Genomic DNA, 15,111 nt, shown 5'->3' on the forward strand with positions numbered 1-15,111 from the left:
ACAGCCTCTTCTAAACTAGTTATTGGTGTCAACTAATTAAAAAAAAAAAAAAAAGGAAGGCAATAGAAACCACTGGCTTTCACTCCTGACAGTCCATGAGCCAACATAAGAATAAATGGCAATGCAGTCACGGCAATTTCCTCATTTTGTGTGACTTCTACCCATTATCAAGGCTGACAAATTATGGAAGGCAACTGCACACATACATCACAAAGTAGCCCTTCCAGATACACACATCATCAATAACAATTACATTTACACAGGGCTTTGCAAAATTAGGTTGTGATCAGTAATTTATTTTCTTTCAGTAGTTATGAAAACAGTGGCATCTGTCCAGGATTTTTACGGGCAATCACAGGGTGTCTCGAGAAAATGACACAATTTGCAAATATCCAGATGGTATTTGGGCCTTCCAGTGATTGGTTTACACAGAAGGCTTGTGGTTAATATAGATAAGCAAAATGACTAACAGAACTAACGGTGGCACCTCCACACAGCTAAGCATGCAGAATTCTGCCAAAGACCAGCTCCTTGGTCTTGAGAAACACAAAATGAAAATTACTAAAACCCTCCCAAATGGGGGCTTGCAAACCCCACTCCCGTGGGTTGCAGCCGTTCTATGAAGTGGGCTGCCAGAAGTATTGACTAATGGTGGGGTTTCCTACCCAGACACTCAGGAAAAAAATGGGCCTTTGAGCATCAGGCAATTTTTTGGGCAGGTGGGTTCATCCTTCACGTGTTATGAGGTGAGAAGACCAATGATTTAGTCACTTAGAGGCAATGTGATGTGGTTGGAAAAGTACAGACTTCAAGGTCAACTGGGATTTTAGTCTCATCTCCTTGACCCAGCATTAAAGCCATCCTGGGAAAGCCACTACCCTGTTCTGAGCCTGTTTCTTCTTCTACAAAAGAGGGCATTAATACCAACCTCATAGGATTACTGTGATGATGAAAGGACTTATGGTAAAGCCCCTAATGCACTGCTGTGTGTAAAAGAACATTCAGGAAATTAGGCTGGTGAACATCATGTTTCTTAAAACCATTTTAAGAATCTTTTTTTTTGAAATGTAAAGGTCTTAATAATAATGACATTTTTTGAGCACTTACGACATGCTAGGCACTATGGTTAGCGCTGTATATGAAACATCTCGTTTGACCCTCACTATGGTCCTAGGAGTTAGAGCTCTCATCATCTCCATTTTACCATTGAGGAAACAGGTTTGGAGAGGCACAGTAGCTTGTCCAAGGTCACATCAACTAGCAGGTGGTGGAGACAGCATTGAGACTCAGGCAGTCTTATTCTAATCAATGCCCTTGAACAGCATTAAATGTACACATGTAAAGTCAACATATTTTCCTCTTCTGTAGCTAGTTCATGTGCATTCTTAAGGACCAAGATTCCCAAAATAATTTTCCAACTGAACAGCCTCGGAACGATGGCTCAATGACCATAACCAGATCCTATAGCAAGTGATGGCCTTTTTCTGGGTAGCTCCGTGTGGCTTCCCATCCAGCAAGATCTCTGAGGTCATATGATTCCTGGAGTCTATTTAATCATCTGAAGAAATTACAGGATTCTAACTGCAATAACTCCTTATGACTACTTTCATGTGTGTTCAGGTATACTATCAGTTCAATACAATAAGATACAGATTCCAAGAAATGTATAGATTACTAGAAACCAGTAACCCTCTGGCTTTTCAGCTGGCATTCAAGAAGTACAGCCCGAGGTGCATACAATTTTAAAATGCACATGTTGACTGATAGAGGCATAAATCGTGGCAGGAGCATAGGGTTCACCTTGCCCTTTAGAAGTGGGCCTTAAAGGATACCTTCTCAGTTATGTAAGGTGCTCAAAGTTATACTTAAAAGATAATATTTTAAAGTATTTTGCATGTCTGTTAAGTTTTGTACTACCACCCCACCTTTTATCCCACAGAGGTACACACCCTTAGGTGCTACAAGGGATGCTGATATTAAATGCTGGACGGAATCCATCAGGAAATTTGACATTGGATCTTGGCTTAGCTGCTGATTTTCTTTGCAGCTTTCTGCAAATCGCTTTCCCTCAGTGTCCTTATTCATAAAGTGGAGAGAACAGTACAAGCTTTATGTTAACCTTATTACAAGTGTGGGGTCTCAAGTGAGACACTAGACATAGTAGACATAGAAAAGGAGCAGAGCTCTGTCATTTCTAGGTGCATGTCATTATTCTCAGGGTCATGCAAGGCTACTGGCTAAGTCAAAATAAGAACCTATACTTTGGAGACCCAGGGCAGTATTCAGCTATTCATGAGATAGGCCTATGGTCTATGGCACTACAAATTTTTAAAACTGCTGAGAGTCAAAAGCAATGGCTACAAATACCATTAACTAAATCAGGCCTAATCTGACCAATATCTAAGATGATAAATTTTAAAACTGAAAGTAAGTTGTCCACCAAGTTGTCAGATATATTCTTACAAAATAACAGAAACACCTCTTTGTATTTTGATTAAAAATGAACTGGACCTAAAACTCTTAAAAGCTTCTCACAAGGCTCTAGCTTCCTTAGCCAGTGTGTCCACTCTACCTGAGCTTGCTTCCTTTTACTTCATTTTTTTTTTTAAGCCTTCTTTTTAAAAAGCAAACCTCACTACGGGGAAATATTGATTTTTAACTTACAATCAGGATAATTCATTAGAGGTAACACATTTTCTTTTAGTGATTTGATCAGGTGTTTAGGGCAGCTATGTAGACCAGTCCCTTTTGGCATGGGAAGTAGATGACCAATAAATACAAAAACAGATAAACTGAACAAAGCTGCATCAAAGATCAGAAGAAATAAACTTAATGCTTGTATCATATCACATTTTTCTGTGAAATTCTGGAGCCATGAACTAAGCTCCTTAGATTTCACAATTAATGATTACAGCCAGCAGGATCTCATTGATTATGGATATTAAAATTAAACATTTGCCACCCAACTCAAACCCCCATGTCATAAGAAATAGCAGATTAAGAGGCAGTATTATACTAACAGACATGCAATATTATAATCCCTGTAGAATATTTTCAAAAGCTTAAAATAGATCTTTTAAAGAAAATAAAAATACATTTTAAAAATATCATTTTTTGCTTTCACTGGAAACTACCACAAATAAAAAATTACAAATCACTTAAATCTTGAGTAGAAATTTTATTTGCTTTTAAAAGAATGCTTATTTTTGCATATTTTTTTACTCAGTGTACGGTATCAAATGCACATCAATGCCACTTGCCTGTTCCCCAGGAGCCTTTTCCTAAGTGATTTTCCCCAGTACACTTGCTGCAAGGATAGGAGTGAATGCTAGAAGGCACTTCCCAGTGCCATGCTGTGTGCACTGTCCTACCCAAGGCAAATTCGGAAGAAACAGCCATTACACACGGCCATTAAATGTTTAAAGGGCACAGGTGCTCTGTTGCAACGGCCTTTGAAGGTCAACAAGTCCTGTTTTCCTAGAAAGGCCTCTGGATAGATCTATTTTTCTTTTTATTATAACCACATTCTTTCTACAAAGAAAACAATCACTCTTAAAAAATACTTTCAGAGGAATTAACAGTCAATGCCTAGTTTATAAACAATTATATAATCATGTTTTTCAAAAGGCTGACAAGCGAATGCTATTTTTTAATTTATGAATACTGACGACACCTACTGGTGGAAAATATATTTTAGTTAACTGCTTATGGAGAAGCTAGGCCTACAAGGGTTGGCTGCCTTTTGCGCTGATAAGGAAACCAGAAAACTACCCACTAAACTCACTTAGGTTTCTTTTTCCAATTTTGCCAATTTCCATTATCAGGAAGTGATATGCTCATCGATGAAGCTAAAAGATATCTCTGCCTCAAAGTGTATAAAGCATACTTGATTTAGTGTTTAAATCAAACACTAAAAAACAAACAAAAACCCCAATAGTGATATCTGAAAAATATTTACCAACTATTTCCAAAACTATTCCAACCCCTTCCTTATTTCTCACACCAGGATATCCCCATACGAGGAAAATAAGTCATATTTTATAGTCTAGATCCAGCTACCAATGAAGAAAATTAATATTTGACATGTGATAAGTTTCATATTTGTGATATATAGACATATCTATATTCTATGTACAAGAATAAAATGAAATTAAGCAGGCAAGTTTTACCTAAGCCTTTAGCTAAACTACTCAAAAACACAGGACTAAGTGATAGTAGGAAGGGACTGGTTAGAGTCCTCAGCTATCCTCACTATTCTTTTCTTTGGCCCACTTCAATTTATTAATTTATTGGTTATGCCTTTCTTCCTTACAAGTGGAGTTTGAGCGGGCACCAATTGCGCTGCTCCTATGTTGATTAAATTAGGAAGTTCCCACTGAAAAAATATTATATCCATTCCAGGCCTGACCAACCTGAATTCTATGCAAATGCCACTAGGGCCATCACACTTTCACAGCTGCTGGCAACAAAAACTCTTTGTGATAATATTCGACTGAGCTGGAGTGTAGGGTTGGGTTTGAGTGAGGGAGAAGTTAGTTTGTGCTCAGCGTATAGAAAGCTGAATACAACCAGAGACTGCTTGGAGTCCTGTCAGCTTGAAGCAGCTCTTGCTAGAGGAAATGAATCTTTGATGGTGTGCTCCCGAATATACATGATTCAGTGAGCCAAGTGCATACAGCTGAGCAGACCCAAGGAAGGCGAGTGGGTGGAACCTCAAGAATGCTGTGACAAGGCCGGATGCACACCTGCCTTCAGCCTTTCCCCAGTGGTGGTGGTGATGTTTGATGTTCGCAGAGTGAGGTGTGGGAGAGTGGAAAGCTCCCAGATACACGCATGAGCGGCAATGACTAGCTGGGTCCTGTGGGTTCCACCGCAGCTTGACCACAGCAAAGCTGTAATCTAGCGAAAGCGACTGTATTCCCTAAGACCCTCAAAGAGAGGGATGCTTTCTCCTCCAGCTGAACCCAACCTTTAAGGCCAGTGAGCTATGTGCCAGAGAAATAACACGCAAGAGGAAAAGGCACACTAAACATAACCTGGGAGCACTCCTTCACATCGCCCGCAAGGCACAGGAAAGTTCCCAGAAAGAGAAATGTTTCCAATGTTCCAAGGCAGCTTTCCATTGACCCTAAGGACTTTAATTCATTTTCAAGATCCATGTGGGAGACACTCCAATTTACTCATTTAGCCCCAGCCCCCCAGCTGAATGACCCTCACTGGCCACAGGTGATAGGCCGAGGTGCTGTGTCCTGTTTTTGCTGCCAAAGGCTTGGCTGCAAGGCCAAGTCTGACAGGTGAGAGGGCTGGTACGTCCCTCTGCTCTCACAACCCAGGCAAAAAAAACTCGCTTAAAGGGTAGCGACACTGGGGCTTGCTGACACTTCCCTGACACTGGGGCTTGCTGACAGTAGGAGAAAGTCCCTCTGAGAGTCCAGACAGAAGATGGACAGTCTGAGAGCCCTGCAAAGGCAAGGAGGCGGTTGCTCCCAGACCGGCAGGTAGAGGGACAGGGAGAGAGGAGGCAGCTAGTGCTTGGTCCACAGAGAAAAAGCGAGAGAAAAGGAGACAGGGTGAGAGATGGCGACGGGGAGACACAAAGAAGACTGTGGGAGAGATGTAGAGAGAGAAAGTGGCACACACGGAGAGTGAGAGATGGAAACAGAGACAGTGACACTGGACGGGCGCCGAGAATGGGAGATGGAGGCAGACGAGACAGGCAGATGACCCATAGAGGTCCAGGTGCAGGGCGCGGCCCTACCTCAGCGTCCTTGGCCGGACCGCTGGCCGGGGGTAGCTCCAGGCTGCAGTTCGCTCTCTTGACCGTGAGGTAGAAGGGGTAATCCTTGGCCACCATGGCGGCTGCCGGGCCTGCCCTTTGGGATGTCACCGCTGACCCTAGGCGACTACAAAACTCCCAGGCAAAAGGGGGCCCCAGCTCCACGATGCCGGGCGGCGGCGGCGACACGGAGACCGACAGCCGGCTTCTAGCCGGGCGGGACTCGACTGGGCTCCGGAGCCGAGTGGGCGGGACCGTGCCAGCCACGCCTTGATGGGTGGGGAGGGGGCGGGCCGCCGGCTCGGCACCGCCCCACGCTGCCGGGAGGGCCCACGTGCCGCCGCGCGGACACCTCCTGGGGCTGCGAGGGGCGTGGGGCGGTCCCGCGGGTGGAGAGGGACCTCTCTTTCCCCGCTGGTATTCGACTCCGGGCGCCCCCGCGGAACGTGGGCCGCGATTGCGGGGCAGGCAGACCCCATGATAGCTCCTTTCGGGCTCTTTGGCACTCTCCGGGTGAAAGAGGCTGCTGGTAGAAAGGAGGCTGGGGCGAAACCGGGCGACGGGGAGAAAGGAGGCTGTAGTGACACCTGGAGGCAGGAAGGAGCCTGGGGGGAAAAGCGAGCGTTTTAAAAGCCCACATTAGAAAGGGGTGGTGTTCTCTCTTACCCTGTTCCCAGGCCACTGCACGTTTTTTTGTTTTGTTTTGTTTTGTTTTGTTTTTGTTTGTTTTTTTTAATGAATGTCAGTGGAATATAATCTACAAATGGCAAAATGCACCCATTTTAAGAGTACCGTTTGTTGAGTTCTGACAAATGTAAACACCCGTATAACCACCTCCACAGTCGGTATACGAAACATTTCCACCATCCCTGGAAAATTCCCTCGAGACCTTTCCCCTTTGCACCCACTTTTAAATTTGACTAGCATATTCAGAGGCTGCCTGACACTCGAGGGCAATCTGACAGAGTGTCCTTCAAGTATAAAGCTGTGCATGGATGACCCGGCACTACCACACCTTTCTGGATCCTTTTTGGAGAAACAATGACATTATAAATGCCCAAGAAGGCGATTGATCATAAGGTTGTTTGCAGCAGCCCTGTCTGGGGCAGTAAAAAATGAAAAATAACTGGAAACAATGGTAATATATCCATCAATAGGGAGTGCTTAAATAAACTTTCTTCACTGTGTAATACCGCTTAGCAGCAGTGAAAAAGGAGATGGGTCTATGGGTGTGGCATGGAAAGATCTCCAATGTATTAGACTCAGTTTAAAAATAATTGCAGACTAAGCATAATACAATACCATTTGTGTTAAAAAAAAATACAAGTTTACCAAAGAATATCATATATTTTCTATAAAGACATATTTGTGGGTAAATAGCATTGAACACTGTCTACAAGAATCCACAGCAAGCTTTTACCAGTTCCCCTGTGGCTGAAGGGAGGCACCTGGGTTTAAAGAATTAAAGATAGTGAACAAAAGGGACTTAAGCTTATAGCTCATGTTTTAAAATTTTTTATAAGAAAAATACAGCCTGGGCAGCAGTGAAACCCTGTGTCCACAAAAAAATACAAAAAATTAGCCAGGGATGGTGGTGCACACCTGTAATCCCAACTACTCCAGAGGCTGAGGTGGGAGGATCACTTGATCCTGGGAGGCAGAAGTTGCAGTGAGCCAAGATCATACCACTGCACTCCAGCCTGGGTGACAGAGACCCTGAAAAAAAATAAAAAAGAAAAGAAAAAAAGAAAGAAATAGAGGAAGGAAGGAAGGAAAAAGAAAAGAAAAGAAAAAAGAAACGATGGCTAGGTAGAGTGGCTCACACCTGTAATCCCAACACTTTGGAAGGCCAAAGCAGCAGTGTGGCTTGAGGCCAACAGTTCAAGACCAGCCTAAGCAACATAGCAAGACCCTGCCTCTACAAAAAAATTTAAAAATTAGCCAGGTATGGTAGTGCATGCCTGTAGTCTCAGCTAATCCCGAGGTTGAGGTGGGAGGATTCCTGAGCCCAAGAGTTCAAGGCTGTGGTGAGCTATGATTGCACCACTGCACTCTAGCCTGGTGGCAGAGTGAGACCCTGTCTCAAGAGAAAAAAAGAAAAATACCTTCATTCACGGCACTTCTTGGGAAATTATAGTTTTTTAAAATATTATAATTATCATATTTTTTCTTTTTCTTTTTTTTTTTTTGAGATAGGGTCTTGCTTTGTTGCCCAGGCTGGAGTGTAGTGGCATGATCTTGGCTCACTGCAACCTCCTCCTCCTGGGCTCAAGTGATCTTTCCACCTCAGCCTCCCAAGTAGCTGGGACTACAGGCCTGGACCAGTGTGCCCGGCTAATTTTTGTATTTTTGTAGAGACAGGGTTTTGCCATGTTTGCCCAGGCTGGTCTCCAACCCCTGAGCTCAAGCAATCCACCTGCCTCAACCACCCAAAGTGCTGGGATTACAGGTGTGAGCCACCATGCCCAGCCCTAAAATGATCATCTCTCAAAAGTTATTTTGTAGACTGTACTGTTGAATCTTTTTCCTCCTCATGTGGAAAGTCATGACTACATCAGGTGGTGATCTACGGAGACACTGTCTTTTGTTTTTACTTCCTGGGGATGCAGGGGATAGTGGGAATGGTGATATCCAGTCCCTGTTTGCGTGCTCTTTGCTTCTAGCTGAGGTCAGAACCCAGCAGTTCCTACTTCTCGGGCAGGACACCTCATAATACATAGCTCTTCATCCCAGGTATCAAATCCACACCCTCACACTAAATCCACTTACTTTCCTACCCAGCTAGTGCAGACAAACTGCCTTTGGAGGCAGAAAGAATTGGGCCCTGTGTAACCAGCCTGTTATTACCACACATGTAAATGAAGCTCCTGAATGGGTGGAGGTTCCAACTGAAATTGAAGAGAGCACCTGAGTTTTTTTCCCTTGATAGACAACCTGAAGCAATAGGAAGAAAACTGTCTCAGAAGAGGTATGGGGCAGGAAAGAGCACCTCAGAACCACTGATTTTTCCTATTTGTATTCCTGAACACAACTTTATCCTTTTAGCCTGAGCTGTGCTGATGGGGAGCTCACACAAGTGCTCCAAAAGCTTAGCCAAGCTTGGTGGGGGTGTGAGAGTAACCTCATCTCCAAGTAGCCCCTGATTAACTATACAGCCAAAGGCAGGGCCAGAGGCAGTGACATGCCTCACTCAGGGCTTGTCTGGCCACCAAGAACCTGTGCCCAAGTACCCGAGCCACTTCTTATTCCTCTTTCTCTGCCTGCTCTTCTGGCCCTCACAGTCCACTATCTCAACTAGAAGACACTTGCCATCAAAGCCACTGGCTTTGACTCCCAGAAGAGCTTGCTGGGCCGTGTTCTCAAGTTGGAAAATATACTTACAGCACTTGGTGAAGAAAATAGTCACCCTGGCGACGTCTGATAGCCCTGGGACTGGGTTGCTCATTGCAGTATCCTTAGGGCCGAGCAGGGAGTCTGACATACCATAAATCCAGTGTAACAGTAAAAAAACCCTAAGAAATATGTTTATTGTATTTTTTTGAGACAGGGTCTCACTTTGTTGCCCAGGCTGGAGTGCAGTGGCACAATCTTGGCTCACTGCAGCCTCAACCTCCTGGTCTCAAGCAATTCTCCCACCTCAGCCCCTCAAGTAGCTGGGACTACAGGCACACACCACCACGCCCAGCTAATTTTTATATTTTTTGTGGTGATGGGGTTTCACCATGTTGCTCAGGCTGGTCTTGAATTCCTGAGCTCAAGTGATCCACCCACCTCGGCCTCCCAAAGCGCTAGGATTACAAGCATAAGCCACTGTGCCTGGCCTCCGAAGAAATGTTAAAGTGCAACTTAGGTTGAAGCACAACTATTGCAGAGCAATGAACAGTCATATTGATTGATGAGAAGGCTGCTGTATCCATCTTCTCTTAAAACATTTCTTTGCTTTCCTTAAAATATACTGGAGCCATAAAAATCAATAAATACACAGGGCTACACAACATATATATGGCAAACATACCTCTTTTCCACTATACATGCTAGGCAAAGAGAGACAGACAGAGGCAGAGAGATTGCTAATGGCCTGTAACAATTTAAATAGTGCTGTAAAAAAGCATAAGCTACAAAAGGAAAGATGAGAATCTGGAATTCTCTTGGGTGGTCTGATTCTTCCAAGCTTCTTATAGCATGAACGTCTCACCATCCAGAATCGGATTCTGGTGTTTAAATACAGATATTTTTGGTACAACAAAGCCTATAAACTCAAGCCAGCAATTTGGGATGCATACAAGCCATGTATATGGTCCTTGAGGCATTTAACGAATTTTTCAGGAGTATTTTTTTTTTAACTTCCATCAGTATATAGGTTAAGGTCAGGATTAGCTATTTCAGGAGTATTTCTGACCTCATGCAATTTCCACCGTGGTCCCTGACTTCAGCACCTTCCCCACATGTAATGCACTGCTCCACCACTGACAGATTTGGGTTTTATGCAATCTGCCTGAGACTCTATCTGGGGGTGTCCGTGAACAAAGACTGTCAGAAAACAGGCAGCCCTGCAGGAGGGCCTCCAAGCATATCCCTAAGGTTAGTGTCACAGTTGAGGGAAGCTGGTCTAGTCCTGCAATGCCGCCAAGCTAAGTGGCCTCAGGAGCCCAGAGCTCCCCATTCTGCCTGTGTGTGTGTTTATGGGCTTAGGAACAACACTGCTCTAACAGGCAGCTTCACTCAAAGAAACGGCACAAAGTGTCTTTCAGAACTTGCCTTCGGCACAGCCCGTTATAATCCTATAAAATGCTTCACAGCCGGGCAGTGTTCCTTGCCAGCCAGAAGCCTGGAGACTGAAATAAAGAGGGCTGTTCTGCATTTGCAGGAACTGTGCCAAGCACAGGGCCTGTGGTCTTGCCTGTGTTGAGCGGGGGTCATTTGGGCTGCTGGTGGAATGGTAGGCCTGAATACAGAAGCCCACCACTGGTTATTAGCTCCTTTTAGACTTGCAGACAACCAGGCATGGCTTGGAGACCATCTGTCAACTCCTTAAATCCCAGTCCCATGATTGGGAGCAGAGCAGGCCTAGCCTGAGGATAAAACCAGAAGCTAACATGGCTGTGACAACCTTCTCAGCCAACAGGACAATGCTTTGTCCTTTTAGCGTTATATTTTAACATGAGGAATAGCGAGTTCCTTTTTTCTTTTTTGAGACACAGTCTTGCTCTGTTGCCTAGGATGGAGTACAGTGGTGTGATCTTGCTCACTGCAACCTCCGCCTCCTGGCCTCAAGCAATTTTCCCACCTCAGAATCCTGAGTAGCTGGGATTACAGGTACACACCACCACGCCCGGCTAATTTTTTGTATTTTTAGTAGAGACGGGGTTTCACCATGTTGGCCAGGCTGGTCTCGAACTCCTGACCTCAAGTGATCTGCCCGCCTTGCCCTCCCAAAGTGCTGGGATTACAGGTGTGAGCCACTGTGCCCAGCCCAGAGATACATTTTTGTAAATCTAGACTGATTTACAAAAGCCTTTTTCTTTAAAGGCTTGTTCATCCATCCATTCATTCATTTATCAAATAATTAATGAATGCTTATTACAGTCAGGTGTTCAATTAGATACATTTCTCCCCTCCTCTTCTCCACCCATTCCTGAACTTCTATGCCAGGCAGATGTTTAATACATACTTGCTCAAAGAATAAGGCCAATTTTAAAATGTGGCCTTTCAATTGTAACCTATGTGTTTACATTTGAATAAGGAGCTCAAGGAACAGTAGCTGATCCCCGAAAGCCTGGGCCTCCAATATGTGTACCTCTATTTGCTTTCCCTGGTATCTGAAGTCATCTCTTCTACCTGCTAAAGTGGCATGGATGTGTAGGTATATGTTGGGCACATGAGTGTTGCAACACCTTTCCCCTCCTCTTCCACTTGGGTGACATTTCCAGTTAATGACCAAGCCCCCCTCTCCTCTCTCTAATTTCAGTTTTGATGGGGAGGGAACCTAAAGAAGTTCTGGCAGTGAATTCTGACAGATCAGGACTGTGATTTACTGCTAGACAGGTAAAAATGGCACAAATGAAGCAACCATCATCTCTAAACTCATACCAGTATTACCATTCTCCCTTTGCCTGAGGAGCTGTCCACTGACTCCAGTCTAGATTTACAAAAATGTATCTCTGGGCTGGGCACAGTGGCTCATGCCTGTAATCCCAGCACTTTGGGAGGCCAAGGCGGGTGGATCACCTGAGGTCAGGAGTTCAAGACCAGCCTGACCAACATGGTGAAACCCCGTCTCTACTAAAAATACGAAAATTAGCCAGGCATGGTGGCGGGTGCCTGTAGTCCTAGATACTCAGGAGGCTGAGGCAGGAGAATCACTTGAACCTGGGAGGCAGAGGTTGCAGTGAGCCGAGATCGTGCCACTGCACTCTAGCCTGGGTGACAAAGTTAGACTCTGTCTCAAAAAAAAAAAAAAAAAAAGTATCCCCGGATAGTCTAAAGCTGGAAGGCTTAATTCTTGCATTTTCTTTAAGGTCTCATTTTCTGAAAAACTGGTTAAAGGAGAGTATCTCTCTCTCCCAGCTGAGCTAATCCTGTGGATTATCAGCTATAAAGCAAAAAAAATAGTAATAATAAATTAGCCAGTCACAGTGGCTCGCGCCTGTAATCCCAGCACTTTGGGATGACGAAGCAGGGGGGTTGCTTGAGCGCAGGAGTTCGAGACCAGCCTGAACAACATAATGAGATCCCCATCTCTACAAAAAAAGAAATATCCAAAAAGTAGCTGGGCGTAGTAGCATGTGCCTATGGTCCCAGCTACTTAGGAGGCTGAGGTGGGAGGATCCCTTGAGCTCAGGAGGTCGAGGTTGCAGTGAGCCATAATCATGCCAGTGCACTCCAGCCTAGGCAACAGAGTGAGAACCTGTCTCAAAATAATTAATTAATTAAAATAAAAATAAAAAATTAGCTATGAAATTAGCAAAATTTTTTTTTTCAAAAAAATAATAATATTGAAGTGTTTTACCCTGAAACATCATAAACATTTGCTAGCCTCTGGTTCATAAGAGCAATACTTCTCAACCAATGGTGATTTTACCTCCCAGCAGATATTTGGCACTCTCTGGATGTATTTTTGATTGATTGTCAGTGGACAAGGCCAGGGTGCCATTGGCATCTAATAGGTAAAGGCCAGGGATGCTGTTAACACTTATGATACACAGAACAGCTTCCCATAACAAAGAATTAGCAGGTCCAAAATGCCAATAGTGCCACTATTGAGAAACGCTGTGGTAAAGAGAGAGTGGTACTGAAATATGGTATTGGAGCCAAGGGAATCTGTGGGTATTGACCTCAAGGTATTTTCACTTCAGACTTTGATCATTGATTAGTATCAAATATCAGCTTAGGCTTGGTGGGGCAAAGAAGAAATGCTTGAGTGCCAAGAAACCCCAGAACAGGGCAATGAATCAAGTCTTCCCTGATGCCCAAACCTGACCGTTGGCTGAATAACAAATTCCATAAAACACAAGACAGACAAAAGAATAAAGAGGAATATAGGAGTAAGGGAGTGAGGGGACAGAAAACTGTCTTAAACTGCTTCAGGTACACAAATATACTTTAAAACACCAGTGAAAATTAAAATTTCAATGAAATATAATAAAGAAGAAACCAGGGAAGAGGGAATTTTTTTCAAGTCTTATTCTTCCCCAGGACAACCTTCGCCACTATATTTGTTTTGGGGGGCAGAAATGCAAACTCAGTGATTAAATGAAAACCCTAAGGGGTTTAATTTACTGTTTTCTTGATATATGGTGTTTCTGGATGCACGGTTTGTATAAACAAAAACCTGTCTCACTCAAGATTTTGCAGTAAGAAACCTGACCTTCTCCAATTTGAACTTATAACTATCAGCAGGCTTGTTCTGCCCACAGAAGTAATAAAACATTTTCTGTGTACTACTAGAGTGTCTTTGAATTTTCTGGAGAGTCTGCCTTTGAGAGTATTTCATATTTGGGGGTTAAGGATTCAATAAATATGTTATATTTAATTTTTAAAATATTTTTTACTTTACTTTTTTTTTTTCCTTTGTGACAGAGTCTCACTTTGTCACCCAGGCTGGAGTGCAGTGGTGCAATCTCGGTTCAATGCAACCTCCACCTCCCAGGTTCAAGCGATTCTCCTGCCTCAGACTCCTGAGTAGCTGGGATTACAGATGTGCACCACCATGCCTGGCTAATTTTTGTATTTTTAGGAAAGACTGGGTTTCACCATGTGGGTCAGGCTGGTCTCGAACTCCTGGCCTCATGTCATCCACCTGCCTCGACCTCCCAAAGGGATTACAGACGTCAGCCACCGTGCCTGGCCATATATTTATTTAGTTATTTATTCCCCTCAGACTACAACTAAGGTATTCCTTTATGTGGGTTTCGTATAGTAACCATTATTCAGAGAAATTAGAACCTAAAATGTATACATTCCAGCTTTGGATGTTAGAGGTGTTTTCTCCTCCATCAACTACAAACTCAGTAATCAAAGTACCGTATTTTGTCGAACCTAAGACTGTAATATGTGCTATTATTTTATGTACTCTCTAAAATAGGCTGGGTGTGGTGGCTTACCCCTGTCATCTCAGCACTTTGGGAAGCTGAGGCGGGCAGATCATTTGAGCCCAGGAGTTAGAGACCAGCCTGGGCAACATGCTGAAACCCTGTCGCTACAAGAAATAGACAAAGTAACTGGCATGGTGGCACACATCTGTAGTCCCAGCTACTCGGGAGGCTTGAACCCAGGAAGCAGAGGTTGCAGTGAGCTTGAGACTATACCACTGCACTCCGGCCTGGGTGACAGAGAGACACTCAGTCTCAAAAACAAAAAGAAAAGAAAAGAAAAGAAAAATATTGTCAATTAAATTATATGATCAATTGTAAGACCCTTGGCAATTCAAGAGAAGTTAACATGTGGAGGAAAATGTGTAAAATAGCAAAATACGGCAGTATTCATATCATCTGGCCTGAATTTGAAAACCCATACATTTATAGAGAAATGACTTCTGAGGAGTCAGGGACACTCCCAGAGACCACCTGCTGTGAAATTGACTAAGAAGCTTATCAAATCCATATATATCCCTAAGGCCCACTTTGGGTCCAATGAATTGGAATCTTTGGCAGCAGACCCAGAAATCTGTAAAATACCCTCAAAAAGCACTGTTTGAGTAACATACATAGTGTTATGAATCAGAATGATCAGCAAGCCCAATAATGATCCCCCAGCCACAGGCTAGAAATGCTCTGACCACAAATCTTCAGTCCTGAGGTGCACAGGGCGTAATTAGCCCAATGGCTGTAGCATCA

General features: G+C 43.8%; 1 protein-coding gene across 8 annotated transcripts in view; it reads right to left on the reverse strand.

The window, feature by feature from the left end:
• The window catches only part of ARHGEF3 (Rho guanine nucleotide exchange factor 3), a 344,332-nt gene that overhangs the window by 68,445 nt on the left and 260,776 nt on the right, over positions 1 to 15,111 (reverse strand). Inside the window, exon 1 of one of the 8 annotated variants that reach the window (XM_003818713.5) lies at positions 5,759 to 6,120. The exons of 6 other annotated variants lie outside the window; for them this stretch is intronic. In XM_003818713.5, coding sequence (XP_003818761.1) covers positions 5,759 to 5,854 — 96 coding nt within the window. In that variant the 5' untranslated portion in view covers positions 5,855 to 6,120. Of the gene's footprint in view, positions 1 to 5,758; positions 6,121 to 15,111 lie in introns of those variants that run through there. One more of the 8 variants, XM_034956708.2, reaches the window with a different exon arrangement.

The sequence above is a fragment of the Pan paniscus genome, chromosome 2 (assembly GCF_029289425.2).
Source record: "Pan paniscus chromosome 2, NHGRI_mPanPan1-v2.0_pri, whole genome shotgun sequence".
Classification (NCBI taxonomy): domain Eukaryota; kingdom Metazoa; phylum Chordata; class Mammalia; order Primates; family Hominidae; genus Pan; species Pan paniscus.